At 48.4% G+C, this 27,489-nt stretch overlaps 1 protein-coding gene across 2 annotated transcripts in view; it reads right to left on the bottom strand.

The window, feature by feature from the left end:
- LOC308609618 (pseudouridine-5'-phosphatase-like) overlaps positions 1-27,489 on the bottom strand; it is a 143,722-nt gene that overhangs the window by 67,254 nt on the left and 48,979 nt on the right. Inside the window, exons 3-4 of one of the 2 annotated variants that reach the window (XM_081223353.1) lie at positions 25,501-25,730; positions 6,647-8,043 (exon numbers count right to left, since the gene is read on the bottom strand). In XM_081223353.1, coding sequence (XP_081079479.1) covers positions 7,867-8,043; positions 25,501-25,730 — 407 coding nt within the window. In that variant the 3' untranslated portion in view covers positions 6,647-7,866. Of the gene's footprint in view, positions 1-6,646; positions 8,044-25,500; positions 25,731-27,489 lie in introns of those variants that run through there. The other variant, XM_081223354.1, reaches the window with a different exon arrangement.

The following is a 27,489-nucleotide window of genomic DNA, read 5'->3' as shown; positions in this document are numbered from 1 at the left end:
GCGAAGTCTTAACCACTGGACCACCAGGGAAGTCCCTATCAATATTTTTAAATGCACGTATTTTACATTAGCAAATGGACTGACTTCATCGATTCACTTGGCATACTCTAAACCCCCAGTTGAGATCTTTATCCATCTCTTGTCCAAATTACCTATCTTGCTACAAATACAGGAAGCTCCTTTTATGTGAGCTAATTAGAGGAACGCGTTTGGGTGTTGGTAAAAGGTACGGATAACACTGGAATCTGGGATTTTATCTTAGAGCCAACTTCCACAAAGCCCTTCTCTTTTGATGCCTTCTGTAGTTTCCTCCTTTTGACTGTTATGACTAGTGCTACAATGAACATCTGTGTACAAGTTTCTGGGTGGGCATACTTTTTCATTTCTCTTGAATACTCACCTATGAGTGGAAATACTGGGTACTGTATGGTCAATCTATATTTTGCTTTTTAAGAAACTGGCCAAGCTAACTTTCACTGCCTCCTGACTCAAGCGTAAATGCCGGTTCTGTTGCAAGGCCCCCCCCCTTGACCCTATGAGACCCAACTTAAATTAAATGCCCACTGCTGTTCTCCCTCAGACACTGTTCTTCTACCTCACAGCCGTTGATAGCAATTTGCAATGGAATTTTCCTGTGTGTGGTTCCTTACCGTGTCTCCCACTCTAAATTACACATTGCCTGGGGGTCAGAGCATGCCCATCTGGTTTACCATCACTAGGAAACAAAAGAGTCACTGTTTTGTTTTGGGTGCCCCTAGTTATCCACCCCCACTAGAGGCATTGGGTACCACTAGTTATCCACTGCCCCTACCCCCCAGAACTCTTGGGATATGCTTTGAGCTACTCCTTCCGAAGAGCTCTGGCCAGAGAAAGGCAGGTGAGTGTTCCTGGCTACCAGGAGGGAGTGGGTAGAACGCGGATCTACAGGGACTGTCACGAGACCAGAGCTGCCCATCTGAGACCTTCATCAGGACGCGGGGGACAATGCCACCAACAGGCTCAAGGCTGACTTCCACCATCCTGGAACTCAGGAGGCAAGTTCTCACTGGATGCTGTCAGGGTGGCGGGCGTGGGAATGGGGCGTATGGACAATTACACAGTCAATTACAGTTTGGAGGGGAAAAAATCAAGGTCCAGAAATGAAAGAAGTCGTCTCAGGGAAAGGAATGATAGATGAAAGCCTCAGATCCTCATCCTTGAGAGGACTTAAAAAACCTGCCCTAATAATAACCAGAGGCTCTTCTGAAGGGACCGTGAGCCTCGGGATAGGATGACTATCCTTGAGAACACATGCAGATGATCGTCGCCTTAGATCCGGCCTTGAACTGGCTAATGACTTGCCTCATCGACATGACTGTGCATTAGTAAGGAAATGAGCAGAGAATAAACAGCTCATCACCGGGCCTGATGAGTGTCTGCCAAGAGAGAACACTCAAGAATGACATTTCACAGTGTTTTCTTTTCCGAAGGTAGCTTGAGAATACTGACAACCCCAGCAATGAGGGAGCTGTCTCAGGCACAGATAAGAGGTAGCTTTCAAAGGGCTTCATATTTTCCCACTTAGTGGGCGTCTCAAACTTGTTTAAGGAAAATATTCTTCTTGATAAAAATGGATGGTGCGGCTAAGGCTGGAGGGTGTTCTGTGGGCTGCCTTAAACAGCGTGGGTCCATGTTCAAATGCAGGGCTGCCTGGGCCCAGGCGGGACCCGTACGAGGCAGGTCTGCACCTGGAGAGTGGTGATGGGACACCAAACGTCCCTGACACTTTAATTACTAAAAGTCTTCTTTCTTCCCCTGTGGTTAAAGGCAGCAGTGCTGGGAATGATGAAGCCTCCCGGAGTGTGCCGTGATGATAACTTGTACCTTTAACCCTCAGCTCCACCGCTGGCCTCACAAGTTATGCGACATAATCGTGCCTCAGGTTCCCCAGAGGTAAGACTTAGAGGGGATGCAGAAAGGACTCTCAGCCACTACAAGGAGTGGATTCTGACACAAAAGAGCAAAAGCAAAGGCGCAGAGATGTGCGTTCATAAAGTGCCTAGCAGCTCATGATCAGCAACTGACACGTTACATGACCTACTTATGCAGAAATATGGAGTCTTTTGCAATTTTCAAGTGATCAGCATATGTGAATACTCTGTACTAATTGAAAGTGTTTTCCACGAGTTTTTCATGTTTCAGCAACTGTGTGTCCGTCTGCCTTCCTTCTGTAGGTAAGCACTTCCCCACAGGCAGGCAAGGTGAGCCGGGCGCTTCTTGCTTGGTTCTGCCTGCACAGAAGGCATGGAGCATGCGCCCTGGGCAGAGGTGAGGAGGGGGTTCACTCCAGGGACCTCGTTCTGCTGGTATTCCATCCGGGCCCTCTGCTGATCCCCTGGTTCTTAGGTCCCGTGGTTCTGGGGGTTTGTGACTTCTGGTGCACTTGATTCCAGGGGGTCGATCTCCCCCTGGATGATATCAGTGTGCCTAGCTTCCAGCCTAACAGACAAATCTTAATTCTTTTTAGATGCACATACCCTGCCTCCAAGTCATTCCTGTGGCCCAGCCGGCACTGGCTTCTCCCCCGTCCTGACGACCACGCAAGCTCCCCAGGTCCTGAGCCCTCGCTTCTGGTGGTGCAGCTCCTGCCTGGGCATGACTCACTGATTACAGGGACTGCTAAGCCTTCTCCTTTTTGTTGGATTAGATGGAGACGACCCAAAGAGGGGAGCCTGGGAATATGGGAAGAGATAATGGCCGAGGAGTCCAGGGAAACGTAAAGCAAAGCACAGACTCAGGGAGAGGTACAAAGTCCAAACAAGATCCAAACAAAGGAAGCCATTCCTCAGAAGACCACAGACCAAGGACAAACCCTTAACAGCAGCTAGAGAAAAGAGATAGATCACCTTCAAGAGTAGGGACAATAGCTGGCTGTTTAGTCAAAGCTATGAAACTCAGGTAACAAGGAAATCATACCTTTAAAGGATGAAACAAAATTAATCTCAAACCAGAATTCAGGATCCAGTGAAGACATCCTTAAAAAGAGTGGTGAAATAGACAGGTTCAGAGAAACAGTTGAGAGAATCTGACATCACGAGACTCATATGTAAACATTAAATGGCATTATTCATTGACTAGAATTTCTAGAAGGATGATATGAAAGCTTATGGATAGTAGGAATCCTTTTGGTTTCTGACTTTTAAACGGAATGCCGATTTTACCACCAATTAGAGCACTGACTTGGCTTACAGAGAGATAGGTATTCGTTATCATAAATATCTATCCTTATCTGATTAAGACCTTGAATATGGAATGTATGCCAGTTCTTTCCTAAAGTGGATTTTGAAAACATAGCATTTTAAGTGACTTTGCACAATATATGAATACACCATCCCTCTGACGAGGTTTTCAATAGGCCAATGTATACTACGGCATGTTTCCCAAGGTCTCATGTTTATTAAAAGAGATGTAAAATGACGTCATTTGCAGCAACACGGATGGACCTAGAGATTATCAAACTGAGTAAAGTAAGTCAGACAGAGAAAGACAAATACGGTATGATATCACTTATGTGTGGAATCTAAAAAAGTGATATTGTACAAATGAACTTATTTACAAAACAAATATACTCACAGACACAGAAAATAAACTTATGGTTACCAAAGGGGAAAGGCAGTGGGAGGGATAAAATTAGGAGTTTGGAATTAACATCTACACACTACTATATATAAAATAGATAACCAACAAGGACCCACTGTCTAGCACAGGGAGATATACTCAATATTTTGTAACAACCTATAAGGGAAAACAATCTGCAAAAAGTACATACATACATATAACTGAATCACTCTGCTGTACACATGAAACTAACACAACACTGTAAATCAACTATACTTCCATTTAAAAAAAAAGAGAGATGAGAGAATATTACGATTCTTAAATACTTCTTTATACAGTAATTTTCATCCCCTAGAGAAACACATTGTTAACCTATTGGTAAAACTTGAATATATTTTAATGTAAAAATACTCTTTTTCATATAGTGTTGTAGAAAGCCATGTGGACCTTGGGAAGCATGGGCATTTGCAGTGAACAAAAGCAACACTGTAATACCATGCTTTAACACCAAGCAGGCGGCTTCAGAGTCTCTAAACAGCTCTGTGACAGGCACCCACCACGGGGCGGGGGCCCGTCCTGCCCCTTGCCACGCAGGCTTGATGCTAACCTGGTACTGAAGAAAGATTTGGAAGCAACTCAAATATTCTTATGACTGAAATGCAACAAGATAAATACCCTGAGATGTGCTCCTCTTCAGTTTTTTATGACTATGGAGCCTGGCATAGAGTAAGGAAATAACAATCCTGAATTAGTTCAATCTGGATGACAGTTATTCTGATGAAAACAGTTACAAGCAAGAGAAATATCCAATGACGAATGAAGGTGACAGAAAGCAAGTACTCCACTGTACAAGATACGATCTGTTAAGGAGAATCACGAGAAACCAGAACATTTTGAGGCGTCCTGAAAATCTGCTTTCAGACCGTGTGAGCTGCTCAGACAACAAATATCCTTGGTAAACCAAATATCTCCAACCAACAAAAACCAGTGGAGAATGCCACATGGACTCTGACACGGGAATAACTGTAGCTGCCATTTTATAAATCTTTCATGATGTGCTAAGGATTCGCATCCCATGTGTGACCTCAATCAATTCTTTACACCAACACTGCAAAGTATCCAGTAACCCCAATTCACAGCTAAGGCGTCTGAGGTGGAAAGGGGCAAAATAAAGTGACACCACTAGTCAGTAGCAGAGCTTCGATCTGAATTGAAGTCGGCCTAATTTGAAACCCCTTGCTCTTTAATTCCCATTTTCCCTTTACAGAAGATGATGATCGTGATGGTAATAATAATAATAATAATAATAATAATAATAATAATAATAATAATAGAAATAATTCTACAGACTGTTGGTGCTAGACTTAGGTCAGAAAGCCTTTCTATAAGGCCAGGGAGGTTTGAACTTTATTCTGTGGAATAGTAGAGCGTAGGCAGTACACGATGTGAAGCAAGTAACACCAACAGGCAAAACCTCATTATTCTTTGTTATAAAACTTGTTATCGTGTTCAAATTTGTTTTTAAAATGTGGAAACAGCGTTCAAAGCATGCCAAATTCCGCATCAAACCGTCGATGATATTCAAAGGTATGTGCGCTGAGGTTTCTAAACGCTGACTACCGTGGCACAGCAGAAGTAATTCCTATTTCTTAGTAAGTCAATTGTCTTAAGCGTTACATGGGTGTCTTCCAGACCTTTTCTCTTTTCTATAAATCACTGAACTCTAACTGAAGACTTATGAGGTGGAAAAACTCTAATAAGTAGTAATTAGTACGTTCTTAGAAGTGTTCACATGTTTCATTTAAGTGGGATGAAGAAGAGAATGACCGTGTCATCCCTCGGTGGCTGTCATCAGTACCGAAAATCCTTCTGAAGGACAGGCAACATATGAGCAAACAGGTGCAACTTAGGGCACAAAGCGGCGTAACTTCTATTAGTCCCTGAAGGTCCTAATGGAACACACTTTAAATGAGCTAAGAAAGTAAGACAACGACTCTTTTTTTTTTTTTTTTTTCAGTATGCGGGCCTCTCACTGTTGTGGCCTCTCCCGTTGCAGAGCACAGGCTCCAGACGTGCAGGCTCAGCGGCCATGGCTCACGGGCCAGCTGCCCCGCGGCATGTGGGATCTTCCCAGACCGGGGCACGAACCCGCGTCCCCTGCATGGGCAGGCGGACTCTCAACCACTGCGCCACCAGGGAAGCCCAACAACTACTCTTTAAACTTTCTTGGCAGGACTCATTCTGGTCTAAATTTTCATTATTATACCTCTATGAAAATGATGGATTATTCAGTGGAAAAACACCACCGAAATGTTGTATTGCTTCAATTGCTTCAATCAGACTCACGTAGAAAAATAAGAAAGAATATGTGGGCTTTGACCACACATCCGTATTCCTCTTTCGTACCAAAAAGTACCAAGTGTTTGTATGCAGAGTTGGCTAAAACCACAAAAACACCACCACCACCACATTTAAGACCACGTTCACCCTAGAGAAAAACTGACCCTGATCTACATCACTGAGAGGCATTAAACCTGTTTGTCTTATTCGTGCAAAATGGCTTAATGATTAGAAAACATCAACACAAATATTTTGGAAGAATGAGATACCAAATCACGTAGGTGACCATTTCACTGAGAGCCTTTCTTTGCTGTACGCAAAGACAGCATGGTTCACCTAAAATATGTAAATGCCTACTATATATAAAATAGATAACCAACAAGGACCTACTGGACAGCACAGGAAACTCTACTCAATAATCTGTAATGACCTCTATGGGGAAAGAATCTGAAAAGGAATATATATATATAAAATCAAATCACTTTGCTGTACATCTGAAACCAATGCAACACTGTAAATCAACTACATTTCAATATAATTTTTTTTAAATATGTAAATGCCACTTTACCATGTAAGTACTGTTTGGGTTAAAAAAAAAAGAAAGTCAGTCATGAATGTTTTGCATTTATGTTTTACATTTGTTAGACGATAATTTTTTTTTTAAAAAAAAGGTAAAATCATACTCCCATACAAATAAAACATGAACAAGTAAGTGTCAAAACTTTTATTCAGTTAAACTCACTGGTGAGGGAACAATAAGCTGTTACAACCAATTCCAAGGAGAATTCAAAGAACAGACACGTATACAGCAATCAAGAATGTTGAAATGAATTTGCTGAAATGATGTAAAATTGGTCAACAGCCAGAGACAACCATGCACAGATAATCATTCCACGTGACAATCACATACATCACTATCACCTTTCTGAGTCTCACAGAATTGAAAATTAGCTCAAGGACAATCAATAACAGAGAACACCAGGGCGGGCCAGAAGCGGGGTGTCCACCAGTGGAAACACCCTGTGATTGTATTTTTCCCATTTTCAATGTCTCTCACTATATTCCCATCATAAAAGGCTGAGTAAATCTACTAAAAGCAGTTAATCACCAAAGTGTAATGTCCAACAAATTGTTCCAAAAATGGGCTACGGCTCTCGGTGGTACCAAGGATGCCCTCTGAAATCCAATTCTATCTGCATCAAAGAATGTATTAAAAAAATAAATGTCCTTAAAGGAAATGATTTCTCTGAGGCAAAAAACATTCTCAAACGTGGATATGCACCTCGATATAAGACGTAGGCTACCATTATGTTCACACTGAAAGGAAACAACGGAAGACACAGTTCACGGTCAGTCTCTCAGCAGAGGTCCACAGAGATTTAAGGGCACATAAGGAATGTCAACATTTGCTGATAAAGAGAATGATTTATGAAAACCTCGTCCTTCATGCGGATTTCCCACTCAGATTGCAAACCAAACAGAATTACCATTACCACCTCACTTTTATTAGTTGCTAGCGCATGTTAGGATGATACACTGAGGAGTGATACAGCACACAATGTATATAAATATAATAAATATGTACATACACATATATACGTACAAGCATATACATATATGTATATATATTTTACATTTTCCAGCCAGGGTTGAGAACAACGAAGAAGAAAAAGAAATGAACCCAAATTATTCAAATACTAAACATGACTATTCAAGCGACAATTTCCATCTGTGCTCTGGGCTGTCTCTCTTTTGCTTTCTGTCTGTCACGTTACAGTTCATTGACCCTTTAGAGAGCGTGGGCCAGGCCCTTGTGGGATGAGAAGGCTTCCCAGGCTGAAGGATTGTCCACATGGAGGCCTGGGAGCTGGGCTTTCCTCTGCCCTTGTCCTGGGCAGCGTGGGCCACACGCGTGGGCGCAGGAGTCTCTCACTCGTAGGGCGGCAGACCAAACAGCTCGGGCTGGAAGTCCTGCAGGGAATCCAGCACGAGGGTGGCCTTTGTGGTCAGGTCTCGGTTTAAGTTCCCGTCGGGAACCATGACCACCTGCATCCCAGCTGCGAGGGCGGCCTCCACCCCATTGGGAGCATCTTCAAAGACCAGGCACTGTGGGGTGAGGAAGAAAGAGAGGATTGAGACGGCGTTCTCTGTAACCACACGTCTAGACTGGGCGTTCATTGCCCGCACCACCATCAGCTGAGTCAGCTCGGTGCTCTGCGTGACACAGAAACGCAGTGGAGGCAGTCCGGTTTACGGTCTGTGGGGAGGAGAGGGTGCTGGCCCTTCTGCGGTCCGAGTGCGTCCCACCACACCACTGTATGGGGGAGAGGTCCATCTTGGCCCCAAAGTGTTACCGAAATGTGGCACAGCTGAGTGGAAAGACTGGATTCTCGGTTTACAAATTTATTTTAATTGAATCATAAGAATCTGTTCAATCGATAATTGACCATGCTGAGCATGAGAGGAAGTTGTGAAAAGTAAGAAAAAATACGCTTTTTAGGTGTAAAGTGACTTCAGAGCTGGCAATGTTTCAAGTACTGCAGTTTGGAAATTAAACCCTTAGGATGTTTTAGTGAAAAACTCAGCCCCTGGGGGTACCCGTCACGCACCAAAAATCTCCCGAACGCAAAGACTGAGTACCAGGTGTGGCATCTGTTTCAGCTTATTCAGATGCCACCTCTCAACGGGAGTGTCTGCGCCCCGTTCGCGTCAGGAAGCTCCTGAACGTGCCGTCCTGTGACCATCGCTACCACGAGTTTCACATCAGGACTTGCTCCAAATGCGAGGCAGAAGTCTACCCAGCGGTGAACGAGCATGTCACCTTTTTATCACCGTCCCTCCGAGGAGAGCACCCACTGAGAAAGTTTCCCTTGGCTCCTGGAATTGCACACTGAATGTGAAAGCAGCTTTAGTCTTTTCCATTAAGATTCTGTAGGGGCCGGACATGTATAAAGAGGGCTCCGCCCGGCACCTCTGAGATGCTCTCCTGTGCTCCTTCTTCTCCACAAGTGCCCGAGGACGCCCAGGGGGTGGCCCGGGTTGGACCCTGACAGTCTCCCCCTCACCTCCTCCCGGCCCCCCTGCCATTGATCACAATGACTGCCCCCAACCCCACTTCATAGGTTGCTGCGGTCCCAGCCGCATGTGCTGGTGACCTGGAAATGGCTCCCGGGCACCAGCTGCCAGGTGCAGCCTGACGCTAGAAGGTCTGCGTCCTCTGACGTCTTTAAGTCAGTGGAAAACGCACAACACACACAAACACATACACACGCTCTCACACTCTTACTGCTGGTCTGCTCTGGAACAGGTTCGCTGACTTGTTTTCTTTCCCTCCCTCCTTCCCCTTCTCCTGGAGGCTGAGCCATTTATGAGCTGACTCCCCCCCTCCAGGGCCAAGGTGAGGACCGAGTGAGTTACTACCGTCATGACAACAGGTCAGCACTAGGCACCGCACACAGCGGGCTGATGCCTGGGACACAGCGCTGAACTGGGCGGTCCTGGGCACACGGAACACCCAGTCCCACTGCCTTCCTGTCAGGCTTCCTGCAGCCCCCGGCTTGTTTCAAGCTGTCTGCCTCTACCGAGAGAAAACGGTTTCCCTCTCAGGGGGGAATGACTTCGCTTAGGCCGTCGAGGTGCCGTTTCTTAGTTATCTCATTCGGAGAGTTCCTGCTGGTGACGTTACTGTCCCTGACTTTTTAAAGTTATGATCTGACCGTATTCTAAACGTCCCTGTTGTTTTACCTGGGACCATGGACAGGCACTTAAATGTCACCTGCTGACATGTCGTTCTTTAAATACATGAGATTTTTAGGCTTTGCACAGGCCACCTGTGAGCTTTCAGTGGGGCGGAGGAAGAGATTTTGTTGATTCCTTGGGGTAACGGTGCTTGGCTCCAGTCGTGAAAACAGCTTTGATTTTGTACTTGTGAGAGGTTCCTTCCAAGGAGCATGTGGGCAGGTGTGAGGGAAAAGTGGTGGCTCAGAAACCGTGGCACTGAGCAGAACAGGAGCCCAAGACACCTGTCCTCATCTGAGAACAGTGGTCAGCCCACTTGCACCTGACAGCTCACCCACACGCCCTTTAAGCTCCAGGAAATACAGAGGAATGTCCACATGCCGTTTAAGCTCCAGGAAATAACAGGAGGAATGGTGGCGTGATCAGGAAAAGCTCCACAGGTACTTATGGCTCATACTGGCGGCGTAACCGACACACCCTGTTTCTGAAGGTTTCACTCTTTCTGCAGGCGCGCACCTTCTACTGGTTTCAGTTTCCAATTTATCCTGTCCCCACCTAATTCTGGCATGAATCACCCCAACGCAGCACGGAGATGTGACACGCGATGTTTAGGACGCATGCGGCAGAGAGAAGGGTGGCAGGCGTCAGGGAGGCCAGCCTGAGGACGACAGGGAGGAGGGGGTGTGAGGCGTGTGCAGCAGGAGGGCCGTTGCAAGTGTGTCCAGGCAGATACGTAAGGCTGGGCGCTCGAGAGGACTTGGGGCAAAAGCCCGGCAGACAGGATGGGGAGTTTGCGCAGAGCCTCTTGATGGCGACTGTTCTGAAAGGTCAAAAGCGATTGTAGTCTGTGTTGTAAACATGGTGGGAAGCATAGCAGAAACCCTGATTGTATACATTGTGTCAGGAACTCCTAAAATTCCTTTCCTTTGCCTCCTCTCCTGCGGCCTCCTCCTCGCCTGGTAGATCTCAGCAAACGCCTTCCACGAGCGCCAGCTGGACTCTTCCCAAGGGCCAAAAAGAATTCGAGAAGTGCAGAGAAGTTAAAAGAGAAGTTGATGTTTTTAAAAGTAGATTGTGATAGGGAAGAACAAATACGACCCCGTATTGGACCTGCGTCTTTAACTTCAGCCTTTGTACGCTATTGCTTTAGCTTCCAGTTAAGAACGTTGCCTGTAGCCTGAAATACACAGGAGAGCCCATTCTCAAGGCTCTGACCTTTAAAGGTGTAACACCTTCCCATCCAGGAAGAGATAAAAAGTTGCAGAACAGAGAATACCATTTGTCTTATTGGAGCTTTACACGAACACTGCGACCTGACCTATGTGCACAGCTGCGAGAACAAAGGATTCTGGCACCAAGAAGTTTGCAGCGACCATCCACGCTGCTTCTTCAGCTTGCCTCTCAAAATGCTTTGCTGAAACCCTAGCACCAGCGATGGGTCCAGGTGGCCGACCCCAGCCCCGGCAGCACACGGACAGCACTGGGGTCTCAGCCATGGGACAGCACCGGGAATCGTAGGCCCTCCCCTCCTTCTTACAGGAACAGAGATACAAAGCAGAACAACTAGATTTTGGAGCACCTGTGAAAATGCCTCAAAAGGTTTTCATGTGCTCATTATGCTGTGCCCTGATTCCTAAGACCTAATGGTCTCCTAAGCACCACTCACAGGGAAAGGGACCCAGAGCCCAGAATCGTGGACACTGTACGAACAGTCACCGCACGGCTTGTCTCTCTACTGAAACCAAAGAATAAACCTTTGAAAGCTACCTGGAAAGACTATGCCTGTTCATAACAGGACTTAACAGTTACATAAGCTAAAGCAATTCTCAGCTCACACCTTACACAAACAAAAAGGAGGAAGTATGTTTTCCCAGCAAGTCAGTTTCTAAAGGCCACATGTGGCTAACAGGCGCTGGCCTTTGTCTCTCTTCTTCCTTTTCAATGCTTCGTTGTTCCCTCAGTGACCAGCCTAGCCCTTCCCACCCGGAAGGGACTGGTTGCACTTTTAACCTTAACTCGCTCACACCTACTTGTGAAGTGTGACTGCGGATGTGTACTTTGGTGTCTGCCGAAGAAACGTCCCTGTAAGGAAAGGCTCTGCAGGGCCTGCAGCAGGTGCAGAGGCCAGGGGAGAACGCCCGCCCTCCCCCACCTGCACCTCGGCCCTCGGCCCGAGATCCTGTGGACGGGAGTGGATGCAATCGTTTCACCAGTGCAGTGAGTTCTGGAGCCCAGCACACACAGCAGGTACCCCAGGACACACTTCCAGTACTTCAAGGAAGCTGCCGGTCAGGGGTCCTCGTCTCACAGCTCGTGCCTGGCTGTGAGCAGGCAGGGCTGCGGGGAGGCGCCCTCTCACTGTGCCAGGCAGGTTGTGGGTACGTGAGGAGCGCCGGCTGAGTTTGCGGAGGTGGCGGGAGCGCCCTGGTCGGGACTCAAAGCAACACAGGGGCCCGCAGAGTGTCGCCCTCGAGGGCAGCGGCCAGCCCAGCCCTCTCCTGTCACTGTCATGGCCGAGGGATCTGAGCCTGGGAAGCTCAGAGGGGAGCTGAAGGTCACACCGGCAGGCAGGTGACAACATTCGGGAACTGTGCCCGGGTCTCCAGAATCCAAAGCTCTTTTTCACGTTACCAAGCTGAAGGCTAAACCGTATCTGAATTCCATCTCCAGGAGAGCAGATAAGCTTAATTAAACTGCAGCCTGAGGGGTTTAATTCGGGAAGAATGACATTTCCAACCACCGGGTAGGTGAAGGCAAGTATTTCGGGGGCTTCGCTCACAGAGGCGCCGAACCCACTTCTCCGAAGGCGCTCGGGCTCAGGAGCGCCCTGGAAGGCGGCCCACGTCCGCGGCCTTCGCCCACGCTGCTCGTCTGAGCCACGGGCTGGGGGCAGGGTGGCCAGGAGGTCCTTTCAACAGGAGCATCAGGGAACCAAGATGGCTCATGTGGTAACTATGGAATTGCACAGAACCAACCTTCGTTCTACCTTTCAAACAAGTACAAGTGTATATTTTAAATGGTACACTTCTCTGGAACTAGTGAACTTTGTCCATGTGATTACCTCGTCTCTAGGGAAGGAAGCCTTTCCTTTTGCTCAGGAACACACAAACTTTGACATGAGGTCACTCTGGTTCACTCTGAAGCCTCTCAGGGGCCTGGCATTATGTGTATGCAAATTTAAGTACCCCCTAAAGCAGCATCCATGATTTTTCATTATATATAAAGCCGTGGATAATCCAAATCTAATCACTAAAACAGTTTTCAGCTAAACCACAACTTTTAAGTTGAAACTTCCATTACATCATTGTTTGCAGTAGATTTGATTCTATACATTAATTTTATAGTATCAAGTTCAATTTTCACAGTATGAGACACGAAAACTTTGAGGAGGTCTTAAAGTTTTTTGATTAACTTTTGATTAACAGTGCTCATATCTAAGGTTTAAGTTTTACTGGTCTCCTTGTTCTTTGTCAGTGAATTACCCATAAACAAGTACCACAATATTGTGATATCAAATATGTATACACTTCATTACATGTTTACTTAAATAAACCTTTAAGTACTGTTGTAAAAATGACTGAAGTTTGCATGTGTTTTGCTGTTAATTACTACTTTTGTTCATGTTCTTCATCTTTTTATCTATCTATCCATCCATCCATCCATCCATCCATCCATCCATCATCCATCCACCCATCCATCCATCCATCATCCATCCACCCACCCATCCATCCACCCACCATACACCCATCCATCCATCCATCAATTCATCCATCCCTCCAACCATCCATCCATCCACCCATCCATCCATCCACCACCCATCCATCCATCATGCATCCATCCACCCACCATCCATCCATCATCCATCCATCCAAGCATCCACCCATCCATCCATCCCTATCTATCTACCTACCTACACACCCACCCACTCATCCACCTATCTATAGGTAAAGTAGATTCTAACTGTGCTGTGGTCTTCTACATAAGTGTCTGATGCTGACGTCAGTATCCCTTGAACACTGCAGAGCTGCTGTCTTACTGAATTACTTTTAGTCTGAAAATAAAAGAATAAAGCCAGTACTGAGATAAACATATTCATAACAAAATCCTCTAGAGTTACAGGCTAGATACATGAAAGAATCACACCCCTAAATGGATTCCTTTTCCTTCTGAGGAAAGCCTTTGAAAAATGTAGTATTTAGCAACTTGGCGGGCATGGGCGGGAAGCTTCCTAAGGAATTCTCTGTCATTTTATTCATGAAAACTACATCGTGAGGCCCTCTCAGTGTCCATCTTAAAGTATGTGTGTGTACATTAAGTGCTGAGCAAAGGACTTCAAGATAGCTCAAAAACCTTCTTCTCACTTTCTCTTTTAATAATACACATTCTGTGTCCACCAATTTGTCAGGAACCACTGAAAAGCCCAGCAAGGCTCTCCAAGGCTCTGCGTATTTTCAAGATTCATAAACCAGTGTTCTTTGTTTCTAAATGGTCATCAGAATACTTTCTTTCATCTTCCTACCTCCTCCACATATTCAAGTAAATGGGCAAAATCAGTGTTTTCCTCGGCCTTCTGCACGAGGCTTGTGAAACACAGGTTTGACTCAAGGCCCCTATTAGTTTCACGTGTTGAGAGCTGAACTATGACACCAGCTTTGAAGATTATCCCCCTGCATGGCTACCATGTCGAAATACATACTATGGGCCAAATTGTTTTCCGCAAGGTTCAAACGTTAAACCCTAACACCCAATGTATTTGGATACAGGGTCCCTAGAATGCTTTTCAGGTGATATGAGCCCCAAGGGGGCCCTAATCAGAGAGGGTTAGGGTTCTTCCAAGAGGAAAGGGAAGCTGCTCTGTCTGGCCCTGCCCTTGCGCTCAGAGGAAAGGCCACGAGAGGACAAATAGCAGGAAGAAAGCTCTCACCTGAGGCGGAACCTGCCAGAACCCTCACGATGGACGTCTGGCCCCCAGAACCGCGAGGATACGCATGCCTGCTGTTCCAACGACCCAGCCTGTGACAGTGCGTTCTGGCCACCCAAGCACACTGTTACAATACGCCTAACAGCGAGCTGTGTGTAATCTCCACTTAGCACTCTCTCAGAGGAAGAACCACTTGGAGGTTTCTTAGATCACAACCGCTTGCAGTTTGGGGAAAGGAAATAAATGTTTCCTGGATGACCTAATTCCACAAATGCCTAGAAGAGCAGAAGCACAGAGCGTTTTGTCTGCCTTAAGCTACTGAAGAGGCTTAAGCCACAAACAGAATTATCACAGGACGGAGGGCGTCTCTGAAGACCTGCGGAAGTGATTTTCCACTCCACCCGCAAACGTTGTGTACAGGAGAGGCTGACAGTTACTTTGGGAAGCGATACACACGCAGGGAAAGCCTACGTAATTACTGGACCCGGAGGGGGTTGAACTCTTCGTTCCCCAGCGAGGGGACGGACAGGCCGCAGTTCTGGGAGTTGACATGTCACTGCCGCCGATGCAGGAGGCGTCTCTTCAGTCCTCTGGATGCGAACAGCTGTTACTTAAGGCCCAGCCACCTGTTTACAGATGATGACAGGCCTATGAAGGCAAGGCCCTCCAGGATTTACTCTCTGGTACTCATAAAGACACCTGAATGCTGCGAACCCACTGAGTGCCCACCAACCGGATGAAAGCTTCCTTTTACACACAACCGTAGCTCATTCAGCACTTCTGGAAGTGAAGATGTGCTGAATTCCAGGGGAGGCTTCTGATCTTTCCCTTCATCTCTCAACAGTCATATTAATGTTCATTTCTAAACATCCATCAACAGAGGAATGCATAAAAAAGATGTGGTACATATATGCAATGGAGTATTACTCAGCCATAAAAAAAGAATGAAATTGGGTCATTTGCAGAGTTGTGGATGGACCTAGAGACTGTCATACAGAGTGAAGTAAGTCAGAAAGAGAAGAACAAATATCGTATATTAATGCATATATGTGGAATCTGGAAAAATGGTACAGATGGTCTTATTTGCGAAGCAGAAATAGAGACACAGACTGTAGGGAACAAATGTATTGGGGAAAGGGGTGGGGAGGAACTGGGAGATTGGGATTGACATATATACACCACTGATACTATGCATAAAACAGGCAGCTAATGAGAACGTACTGTAGAGCACAGGGAACTCTACTCAGTGCTCTGTGGTGACCTAAATGGGAAGGAAATCCAAAAAAGAGAGGATATACGTGTATGTATAGCTGAGTCACTTTGCTGTACAGCAGAAACCAACACAACATTGTAAAGCAACTAGACTGCGATGAAAATTAATAAAAGAATAAATAAAATAAAGATAAACTGTCTACTAGGACGTCCTTAGGTACGAGGTTTCCAGAATGTTCTTTGATGCAGCAGTCCAGAGAGATCTACCGCAAAAAGGAGATTCTTCACATTGAATGAGGGACTGGAGATTTGTGACATACAAAAATCAGCATAAAAAAAGTTTCTGGAAGGACTTCCCTGCATAAACCCATTGTTTCAAGTCTGATGGAGAAGTCCCGCAAACGTGGAAATGTGTCTTCAGAGAAAACCAGTGAACGTCCCCCCAGACTAGTGCTCTGAGCAAGACCTTTGGGAAAAGCTTCAGGAAGGTACACCTGACCGTGGCAAAACTCACACTAGTGCAAACAAAGTCCTCGGCCTTGTGTTCCTGGAACAGTCTGAATCCTCCCTGTACATAGCAACTTTAACGTAAAACGCTTCTCATGAATAAAAGCAGATGATGCAAACGCTCACTTTCAACGTCAACCAGCTCTGGCTCTCGGGTTACGCTTTTATTTCACTAGGAACGGAAGTGCGTGAAGACGTAAGCAGCTCTGGGCAAAGGGTGCCCAAGAGGTCGTGTGGTCAGGTCCCCCCAGAGGGGCAGGGGACACTGTGGAGACGCATGAGGCCCCTGAAGGTGGGCACAGAGCAGTCAGGAAGGCATCCTGGGTCCACGTGGGCCAAGAAACATTCTCGAGAAGTATAAACAGCAAGCCCTGAGTTTGCAAGTCTCTTGTTGGGGTTTACAAATGGGGGGTGGGGCATCTACTAGCCAAGGGTCCAAGCTGACCCGAGCCCTCTGCATCGTGTGGATCCCTGTGTGGCCACAGAACCACACCCTGGGCTTCTGCTTGTCGGACACTGGCCAGTGGACACTCAGCACGGTGGGGTGAGAGCCACAAAAACTACCCAGGACCGGGGCGCTTTGTGGCCCTCCAGGGCCCCCAACACGTGCCCCAGGGACCATGTGCTGTAGGCGCTTTTAGCTGCTGGTAAAAGAAACAGCGCAAGTACTATTTACCTTCAAAACAGACTATAGCAACAACAGTAGTGTTTGCGGGCAGAACAGTCAAGTAAAGGAACAATAAATACAGCATCGTATTCGCTTTCTTCCTCTACCCTGAGAATATATTAGTGGGGTGAGAATGCTTCATATCCCATGCATTTACCTTCTTATAGATTTCAATCATTTCAGCCCGACTCAATTTTAGTGTCTAATAGAACAGGGGTAGTGAAGAGCTCCGACTCACAGGCACTGATACGTCATCCCAACTGGGTGAGTCCTGGTCCGGCCTGGACCCAGGCCTGTATGCGAGTGTGGCCGTCAGCCTCTTGGGAACCAAGAGCACCTCGGGACCTGGACACAAGGGGCAGTGAGTGGGTCAGCCTCCTGGGAACCAAGAGCACCTCGGGACCTGGACACAAGGGGCAGTGGGTCAGCCTCCAGGGGACCAAGAGCACCTCGGGACCTGCATACAGGGGGCAGTGGGTCAGCAGCCAGGCGCTGTGCAGAGACTCTGGAAGAATCAGGAATGTGAACCCCTACAGAATGATGTAGAAGCAGCAAAGAACAACGTAGAGAGAGAAAGTCAGCAGCAGAGGGCCTGGGAGAAGCTTTATTCCTGCAGCAAGTGTCATTTCTAACATTTCTCATAGTCTTATCCCCGTCTTGTAAGTGGGAAAACTGGAACTGAGAGTAGGTGCTGCGGTGGGCAGACTGGTACCCAAAGATGCCCACCCCTGAAGCCCCAGAACCTATGAATGGGGTCCCTTACATGGTAAAGGGGACTTTGCAGATGGGCTTCAGGTTATGGAGCTGGAGACAGGGAGGGTGTCCTGGCCGAAAGGTGGGGGGCTCCTCTAGCCAGGTGTGCCCCTAAAAACAGAGCAACTTCTCTGGCTGGAGGGGGAGAGACGCTGCAGAAGGAGTGATGCCAAGTGTGAGCAGAGTCGGATGCACCAGCGCTGGCTCTGTGACGTAAGACCCACTGTCAGGACCAGAGTGAGACCTCAAGGGGCTGAGGGCGGAGCCCAGGACACCCAGCTAGGAGACGGGGACTCCAGTCCTACCTACAAGGAGCTGGGTTCCACCAGCCACCTGATGAGCCTGGGCATGGTCCTTCCCTAGCACCTCCTGGGAGGAGCCCAGCCAGCCAACATCTTGGTTTCATGCCTGTGAGACTTGGAGCGGAGGACCCAGCTATGCCAGGCCCGGAATTCCAACCTACGAACAGTGACGTAAAAACCTGCATTGTTCTAAGTCCCTAAACTTGTAGTCATTTGTTACGGCAGAGGTGGAAAGGAACACGGGCAACTAGTCCAACGTTAAAAACCAAAATTCACATTTAAAATTCACAGAATTCACCTAGCTAACTGTGGAGAGAATAATACAGTATACAACCAGCACACCCTCTGGTTGTGCTAAGATGCCTTCAGCTAATAAAACCAACCATGCTCTAATTTGCCGATGGTCCAGAGAAAGGACCCTGGCAAGAAACTCCCAACCCAGTGGCCAGTCTTCTTTATTTGTGCAGAATTCACATCCCAGTTCCTTGTGCATTCACCTGGGGAGTGATGCTGCTGTGTTTTAGAAAACAGGGAGGGATTCCATTTTCATCCAGTTTACGCCCAAGACTCTTAGAATTAGGAGAACTTTGAAGAACTGGTCCAAGACCCCCAGCGTCCCTCAAAGAGATTTGGATCCTCTTGCCAGCATTCAGGACAAGCTGTTGCCAAGTCTGGACTTAAACAAGGGGGGACCAGTCATCCCCACTGGCCTGGGATTAGGTGGGCTCCTGGAACACGGAGGTTCAGAGCTAGCACCGCACAGGATCTGGCCGATGGCGAGGACTTAGTCACCCTGGTTGAAACAAACAAAGGGACGGGGATGTAGCCACTGTGGACACCCTCTAAAAAAACCAAGGATCACCCTTGAATCTGTCAGGTGCCGTCCGTGGAAATCACTGGGGACTATTAACTCAGTATTTGTTTAAGCTAGCATACGAGTAATCCAGTGTTTCTGAGGTATCTTGTTCATTGTCGCTGCCTAAGAAGCCTTTGCAGACAGACTTTTTTTACCCCAGTACAGCAGCCCCCCTTCCCCGCTGATGACAGGCTAGTAACACAGAAGAGGAAGCTAGGACGGAGGCCTGGAGTCACCAGCGAGGGAGGAAGTGGCCGGGCGAAGGGGTGCGGTCAGGAGCCAGGCAGAGCGACACAGAATCAGAGCCAGCGACACGGACACACACGTGGTTTACGGACATTCCAAAGGCAAAGGTGGGAACGGAGGAAGAGGTTCTTAGCCCTGGCAGTTAAGTGTCATTGCGCCCCGAGCCCAGCAGAACTCTGTGTGTCTATGAAGGTTATCTGCGGGCACGACAATTTAGTTTTTCACAAATCCGAGATACAACTCATTCTTCTCAGTGTCTGGAGCCCTGTCAAATTTTCATTCTGTGAGGGTGGCTGAAAATAGACGGGTTATATGTACAGGCTGTTACAAGGGCCTAATGAGAACCATCATTCTTTCAAACTGCCGATATGTGGAGACTGCACAACCACACGTACAAACACACAAAGAGCCGAGAAAACACGCGGTGCAACACAGGGATCACAGCGCCTGGTGAGGCCCGGGGTGGGGGTGGGGGTGGGGTCCCTAGGGCTGGCACGGGACCAGCTGGCTCAGGTGGGAGCCAGACCAAGGACTCCTGGAAAGCAGGACTCCCTGAGGCCCCGTGGGAGATGAAACTGCTTGGGATGAAGGCAGGACTTGAGGTCATTCAGAAATGCAGAGGCCGGGCAGCTCAGCAAGCAGAGGCCTTGCCGCTGGCCAGCCAGAGGCTGAATATTCACAGGAAGAAGCAAGAAAGTGACGATGGGGAGTTGGGGGAAAAAAACAGGGACCGCTCGGGGGTGAAGGGGGCCCAGAACATGCCACGGGAGCCCAAGGATCATTCTGAGCTGAAGACATGGGAGAATCAACAGCTGCAGGGAGAGGCTTTTTCTAAATTCTCCTTATCTTCCTAAAGGCAAAGGCTCCCTGAAGAATTCAACTGCCATAAATCCCCTCCCCAGGAGTTTTACAACCGGGGAAGGTTGACTTTTATGGCTGAAGAGAAGTCTGCACAGGTCAGAGCCCGGATAAGAAATCCTGTAAACAGACGACGTCATACAACTACCACGTCTCGCATCTGTTCTCCTAAGAGCCCATTCATGTTTCCTAAGAGTCGTCTCTTCCACCAGAAGCACCCCTCTGTCTCTCCCCAACCCCTATTAAGATGGTATACGAGCCCCAGGTTCTCACTGCCTCCTTGAATCATATTTTTCTGGGAACTGCCTCATTCTTACACAAACAGAAATCTGTATTTTCTCTTGCTAATGTCTTCTGTCCGTTTAATTTACAGGCCCCCAAACACTGAGCCTAAGAGGGCACAGAAAACGTTTTCTTCCCCCCTCAGCAATGGAATTTGGGAAAGCAAGCAACCTAGTCCACAGAAAGTCAGTAGGGATACCAAGCAAAGGCAGGTTGCATGAAAGAAAAGATGTGTAATGGGAGGAGTTATGAAAGGAAGAGTTGAGATCTTTTTTTTTCTTTTAATGAAATAAGGGAGGCCCTGGTACATCAAGTTGCAAGAGACATGAAATAATACCAAGACCAGTGACCAGAGGCCCCCGTATTTTCCTCAGTGGTTCTCGGTGACAGGAAAAGATGGTCATGAGGCCTGGGCAGCAATGGCCAGCGATGCAGGCTCCCTGAGGCCCCGAAGGTGGCTGACTATGGCCCAGTGACTCTCCACACCGCCAGGAGAAACTCCAGCACCACTATGCCCCTAACGGGGTGTTCAGAAGTGAGACACTGACTAAAGAGCATGCAATCCCCCAAAGACAGAAGCACAGCTCATCTCACCTGGCCGCCAAGTCTTAACTTTCTTTTTTTTTTTAAATGTTATGTATTTATTTATTTGTTTATTTGGCTGCTTTGGGTCTTCGTTGCTGCGTGCGGGCTTTCTCTAGTTGCGGCGAGTGGGGGCTACTCTTCGTTGTGGTGTGTGGGCTTTTCACTGCAGTGGCTTCTCTTGTTGCGGAGCACGGGCTCTAGGCGCGCGGGCTTCAGTAGCTGTGGCTCGTGGGCTCTAGAGCGCAGGCTCAGTAGTTGTGGCACACAGGCTTAGTTGCTCCGCGGCATGTGGGATCTTCCCGGACCAGGGCACGAACCCGTGTCCCCTGCACTGGCAGGCAGATTCTTAGCCACTGCGCCACCAGGAAAGTCCTGTTAACTTTCAACCTGCCAGAAGCAACGCACCCACTTGATTCCCATTATTCTGGGAAGTGAAGTAGCTCTTCCAGCAGCAACACCTGACAGCCTACACCTGTCTGCAGACTTTGGCCATAGACAGTACACAATAAAAAGAGATACAGAGAATGATTTTTAAATTAACGTGTTTCTTTGTCAAGAGATTACGTAAAATATATTAATTGCCATTTCACATATTGAAAAGTCCACTCAGGTGACGACTTCTGTAATTGAAGAAATGGTCCGAGTGTTATATGATGAAGACGTACGCTTAATCAGAACTCAAGTTAAAATACATTTGCCATTTTTTAACTGTCTAGGTATATAAAGGCTTAATGTGCGAGACATACTTCAAAACAAAACAAAAAAGTAATTCAAAAGAAAACTCTGGGGACTTCCCTGGTGGTCCAGTGAGTAAGACTCTGCGTTCCCAATGCAGGGGGTTCCGGGTTCGATCCCTGGTCGGGGGAACTAGATCCTGCACACGTGCCACAACTAAGAGTTCACATGCTGCAACTAAGAAGTCCGCGTGCTGCAACTAAGAGCCCGCACGCCGCACCTGAAAGATCCCACGTGCCGCAACTAAGACCCAGGGCAGCCAAAATAAACAAACAAATAAACAAATAAATAAAATAACTATGATTCTTTAAAAAAAGAAATAATTATTCATTAAAAAAAACCCCGGAAATTCAGCTCTAAACATTAACAAGAAAAATATGTATCCAAAGTAGTGATTGCCATGCTTTTAAAAACTGATTTCAAGTTTTACTTGTAATGTATTAGTAATATCAACACAAGAAATCCAGTGTAAATGATGGCATTTTTATTTTGCAACAAAGATGTGCATTTCTGTGGCGAGGCACTCAACTGGCAGAGCTCACACACCCAGGGGGCTTGGGGTGACTCCCGGCTCGTTCCCTCAACCTGCCCGGGACCCTGAGCCCCCTCGCTCCTGTCTGCAAGCCTCCAGAAGTTCAGGTGCTGTGAAAGCTGGGGCAGTGATTACCCCTGCCCTGCGGGGCCCCTGGGATTCAGTGGGGTCTCCCGCATGCCGCGTTCCCCCTCGGCATACAGCAAGCACTCAGTGAGTACGCCTGGGCATGAAGATCGGTTAAAGTGACTTTTGAAGACGGCACAGTATTTTTGCATATCTTAAGCACGAAAGAATGATACATAAATAACTTAGGACATTTGCAATGAACATTTGCTGAATGCCAGCTCTGTTAGGCATTTTCTCCTAGTAAAACGGTGACTAACGTGACAACATAAATTCCCCCTTTTAGGCTACTCGTGCTTTACTACAGTCCTATTAGTACTACTGTACCAGATTAATTTGGTGACACGCACAGCATCATAAATTCCCGACGGCAACCGTGACTCTCTCCAGGGACCTGATAACTGCATGAAATGCCCTTCAACTCCGAGGCTCGTCACCCCATGTGCTGGTGCCTGCACTGCGTCAAAGGGGAAGCAGCAGGACACGACCTAAGAGCTGTGTCATGCTTCCATGAGCCTCTCTGCAACTGCTTCCTGACTTTGGAAGACAGATGCAAGTACAAAACGGGCGGTGGGCCTCCACAACCAGGAGCCGATCGACACTGTCCTTTCCTCCTGCAATAGGCACATCTGAGGAAAACCCAAACAGCTTAACTGTATCTGCCTAGGAAACAGGACAAGACAGGTTTCATTTCTGCAAGGCAAATACCTGCCTCAATAAATGTGGGTGACTCACAAGGGTAGCCGGTGGAGAGCACTTCTAGGGGCGAGACTGCTCCGCAGATACGCACTTGCTTACTCTCCTTTGATGTGCCGAGAACACTGTCGCCGTGGGCAACAGGGATGTCCGGGCTCTGCTTCGGTGCCTCGGCGCCTCACCAAGGGGGACTCCCGCCCGTATAGACCGGAGCTGCACAGCCGCGCCCTCCTCTCCCGCAGCTGCATTGCAACTGGCATCACGCAATGCCGGCGTGTGGTCTCCCCAAAAACTTGGTTCGCACACACACTTGAAAACCTGGAAACGCCATGTTTCCATGAATAGGGTGCCCGGCAAAGGAAGGACTGCGTGGAGTAGAAAGAAAGGCAGCACCCTCTCCTCCCTGAACTGCCTCAGCCAAACGAAGGAGGACGTGACGGGTCAGCATCTCATCTCATCAGCTGTGAAGACGGGCTAGAAGCAGGTGCTCCTACTTGGAGCTGCCCTGGAACCCTGGCTCAGGGTGGCACCTCACTCTACCTGTGAACAGATCGAGAGCAACCTGCACCACACAAAGAAGATGGCCCTTCTAGGAGGAGGGCTTTATCACCTGAAGGGATGGGAAATCCTTTAAGAAGTTCTTAGGGAAGGAGAACGCATTTGTATGGAATCTGTCGTAGGATGGCAAACACGTGGACACAAAGATGTTCTGATGTAAGAAGCGGAACCACACTGCAGCCGGGACCCGTCCCACCAGCCCTGAGGCCTCATCTTTGACTCTGTGGCTTCGTGGCTGGGCCATCGCAGGCTCCACCCTGGTCATGGAACTGCTGAGTTGAATCCGCCCGTGTACATGTATTGCGCGGAACGCGCTGCCGCCGTCCCTCAATGATATGCAATGATTCTTCTGGCTGTCGCGTAATAAAATATATATATATATGGCCTTTGCCCCTGGTTTCCAGCACAGAGCTCCTAAAACCCTTGGCATTTCCTGGGCAATCAGAACATTTTTTGTTATTCGTAATAATCCCCTTTCAAGCACATGTCAGTTTATGCTGACGAGTGACAGTCCTGGGCCCCAGGTGCCTTCGGGATGGGGGCCGGTGGACAGCAAGACCAGGCAGGATTAGAGCGCTGCAGCTTGCACGCCATCCCAACCTGCAGGCCCGGCGATGCAACCAACAAGGGCCCATGGTTTAACCAGCAGTGCCAGGTATTGGAGCCTCCGCAAAAAGCCCCGAGGTTCTTGGAGCTTCTGCACACACGGGGGTGCTGGGGGGGTGGCGTGCCCAGAGAGGGCGTGGAAGCACCAGCACCCTGGCACCCAGACCTTAGGCTGAGCAGCTCTTGCAGCTCCTGAGCTGTACTCCTCAACTAGACCGGTAAACGCAAGTCGCGTCTTCCGAAGTTCGGTGAGTCATTCTAGTGAATTAGAACAACCGGGAAGGGGGCTGTGTGGGAACCCGCATCTGTGGCCGGCTGGGGAGAAGCGTGAGGGGCCTGGGCACCTCATCGGAGGCCGGCGTCTGCAGCGGGGGCAGTCTCTGGGGCTGAGCCCTCAACCCGGGGGCCGGCGCTGACTCCAGGTCCTCAGCGTCAGAAGTGCACTGAAGTGTCGGACGCCCAGCAGGCGTCTGAGAATCAGAGAAAGCCTGAGGGGTTACACAGTCCGACGGCCCTTACAGGTTCGGTGTAGTAAGTTAGGCCCCGGGCCCGAAAAACACATCACTCGACAACGCTCGCCACTGTCAGCTGCATCGGGAGGCAGGCTTCTGAGTAACCTTCCCCGCGCTTGTGGTTAGCGCGGCAAAGCCTGCGTTAGTGGGAGGCAGATGGCGAGGAGATCTCTCACGGAAAGGCTCTTCCCTGCACCCAGGCCCCACGAAGCACCGCGCCCTGGGATCCAGGGGCCAGGCGGGAGCACCGTCAGCCCCAGGGCCGCCCCGCCTGCTGTGGACACACGTGGGTCAGCAGCAGCAACCGCTCTCGAGAAGCCCCAGGTGTTCTGGAATCCGCCTCTGCAGGCGGCTGAGGCTTCTCCCCCCACTCTGTCTCACCAGCCCCCATGCGCCGCGCAGAGACTCAGCAGAAGCGACCAAGCCCCGTCGTAAGGAAGCCGCCCACAGAGACAGGACGGAGCTGGCAGCGGAGAAACCGAGAAGCGTTTGGGGGGAGGGGCGGTGAGCGCTGCTGACTTACGCCTGAGCTGCTGAACTGCAGGGAACCTATGTGTCCAAGGCTGCTCGTTACACATAAGGACGCTGGCGCCGTGCATCACTGAAAAGTGCCCGTTGGGCAGCGCTCGGCGAAGCCCAGGCTTTCTTCCATTCGGGCACCCCAGACGCTTCTGGCCGGGACTCACTGGCCAGGTGACTCGGGGAGGCTGCACTTCCCCACAAAGCGAAGGGATCCCCCCATGCACCTCCCAGCCGGCGACCCCCCTGCCCTCTCCTCGAGTCCTCGGGAGCGCCGCGCAGCAGCTGTCCACGTGGACACAGAGACCCTGCGCCTGCGCACGGCGAAACCTGCACGCCCGCGGCCGCTTACCTTCTCCACGGGAGGGGCGGGCGAAAACCTCCGCGCGCACGCCAGGAAGATGTCTGGCTCCGGCTTCCCACTCCTCACTTCGGGATCATCGCCGAGGACCACGTGATGGAACAAGCTGAAGAAGCCCTCGTGTCTGCTGGTCTTCATCCGGAAGGATGCGGTCCCTGAGCTGGTGGCCACGGCACAGGGCACGCCGTGCTTCTGCAGGTGACGGATCAGCTTCTCCACACCTGGAGGCGGGGTGGGGGTGGGGGGGAGGCGTTAGCGATGCTGGGGAGCAGGTACCGGCCGCAGGCCTCCAGGGACGCGGCGCCAGCTCTGCCGCATCGTCTGATCTCACACTGCCCTGACAGGGGTTGTCAGCACTGGGACATCCCCACAAACATCAGAGAGCGACTCAGGGCTCAACGACAGCACCTCCCAAAGTAACAGAGGTGACGGTCCCGGGATGACGCTGCCGTGTTCGCCAATCCTATCAGAGCCAACCCAGGGAAGGGCCTCTGCACTGAGTACACAGGGCTTCGTTTTGTTTTCTTTTAAAGCAATGAATACACAAGGACTATGCTTTTGGTGTTCTCTGAGGAAACTCTGTATTGTACAGAAAGCAATTCAGCATTGCTCACACTGCTGGACCCTGAACCGGCCCCCATCAGAGGCTGAAGGGAAAGGTTGCAGCTGAAGCAAAGCTGCAGGACCACCTACCAAGGGGTCGGAGAGTGAAAAGGCTCTGCTTAACGCAGCTGAACAACAATAACAACAACACACCACATGAAAGACACGCTTCCACGTTCCTATCAACTGTGGTGGTTAAGTCCGGGAAACACGTAGGTTAATGTATTATCCTTGGAGCCAATTAAGAGACGGCCAGTTATCAGAAATGTGACCAAAATGACAGTACTTTCCACCTTCAACACACGCTGATAACAACAACAGTGATGTCTAAATTCACACAAAGGTTTATCTAAAATAGTATTTTAAATAATTAGATAATCATGGCTGTTTCAGTAAGTACGCAAGGCGATGTCCCTACTTTCTCAATTGCTACAGAAAAGATTGACACGTTTTTCAATACCTGAACCCATTCACAAAGGCAACAGATATTGTGATCCTTCAGAGAAACAGTCCTATGGGGTGCTCAGAGGAAAACGTGGACCTCAACTCCACACCAAGACAACTAAATCAGCAAAATCTAGCACTCGGATAGATGTAAAAGTCAGTGTCCGACATCCAATCAAAATTACCATGCTTGCAAAGGAGAAAATACAACCCATAACCAGGAGAAAAAGGCAATCAATAGAAATGAACACAAATATGGAAGAGATGACGGATATCAGCAAATAATGACCTCACATAACAGCTTGATAAATATAATTATGCCCAAGTTAGGGACTGTCAGAATGGAAAAACAAACAAAAATAAAAGTGAGACCCAAATACATGCTGTCTGCAAGAAACTTACTTTAAAGATAAATAGATAGGTTAAAACTAAAAGGATTGAGGGACTCCCCTGGCGGTCCAGTGGTTAAGATTTCACCTTACAGTGCAGGGGGTTTGTGTTGGATCCCTGGTTGGGGAGCTAAGATCCCACATGCCTCGTGGCCAAAAAACCAAAACATAAAACAGAAGCAATATATTGTAACAAATTCAATAAAGACTTTAAAAATGGTCCACATTAAAAATATCTTAACAACAACAACAAAAAAAAGGATTGAAAACTGTGTATTATGTCACTACTGATCAAGAGTCAGTGTAGCTGTACTAACAAAAGACAAGTGGGCTTTAGAACAACGAATGACGATTATCAGGGATAACTAGGGATGTTTTGTAATGACAAATAGGTCAATTCATCAAGAAGATATAGCAATTCTAAATGTGTATGCACCAAATATCAGACCTTCCAAATAGGTAAAGCAAAAACTCAAAGCACAGAAAGGAGAAAGACAGATACTTCAAATTCCTCTCTCAGTAACTGACAAAACAAGTAGAGAGC

The sequence above is a fragment of the Mesoplodon bidens genome, assembly GCF_964165515.1.
Source record: "Mesoplodon bidens genome assembly, chromosome: Y".
Taxonomy (NCBI): Eukaryota; Metazoa; Chordata; class Mammalia; order Artiodactyla; family Ziphiidae; genus Mesoplodon; species Mesoplodon bidens.
The sequence above is the reverse complement of the archived record's forward strand: the minus strand, read 5'-3'. Positions and strand labels throughout refer to the sequence as shown.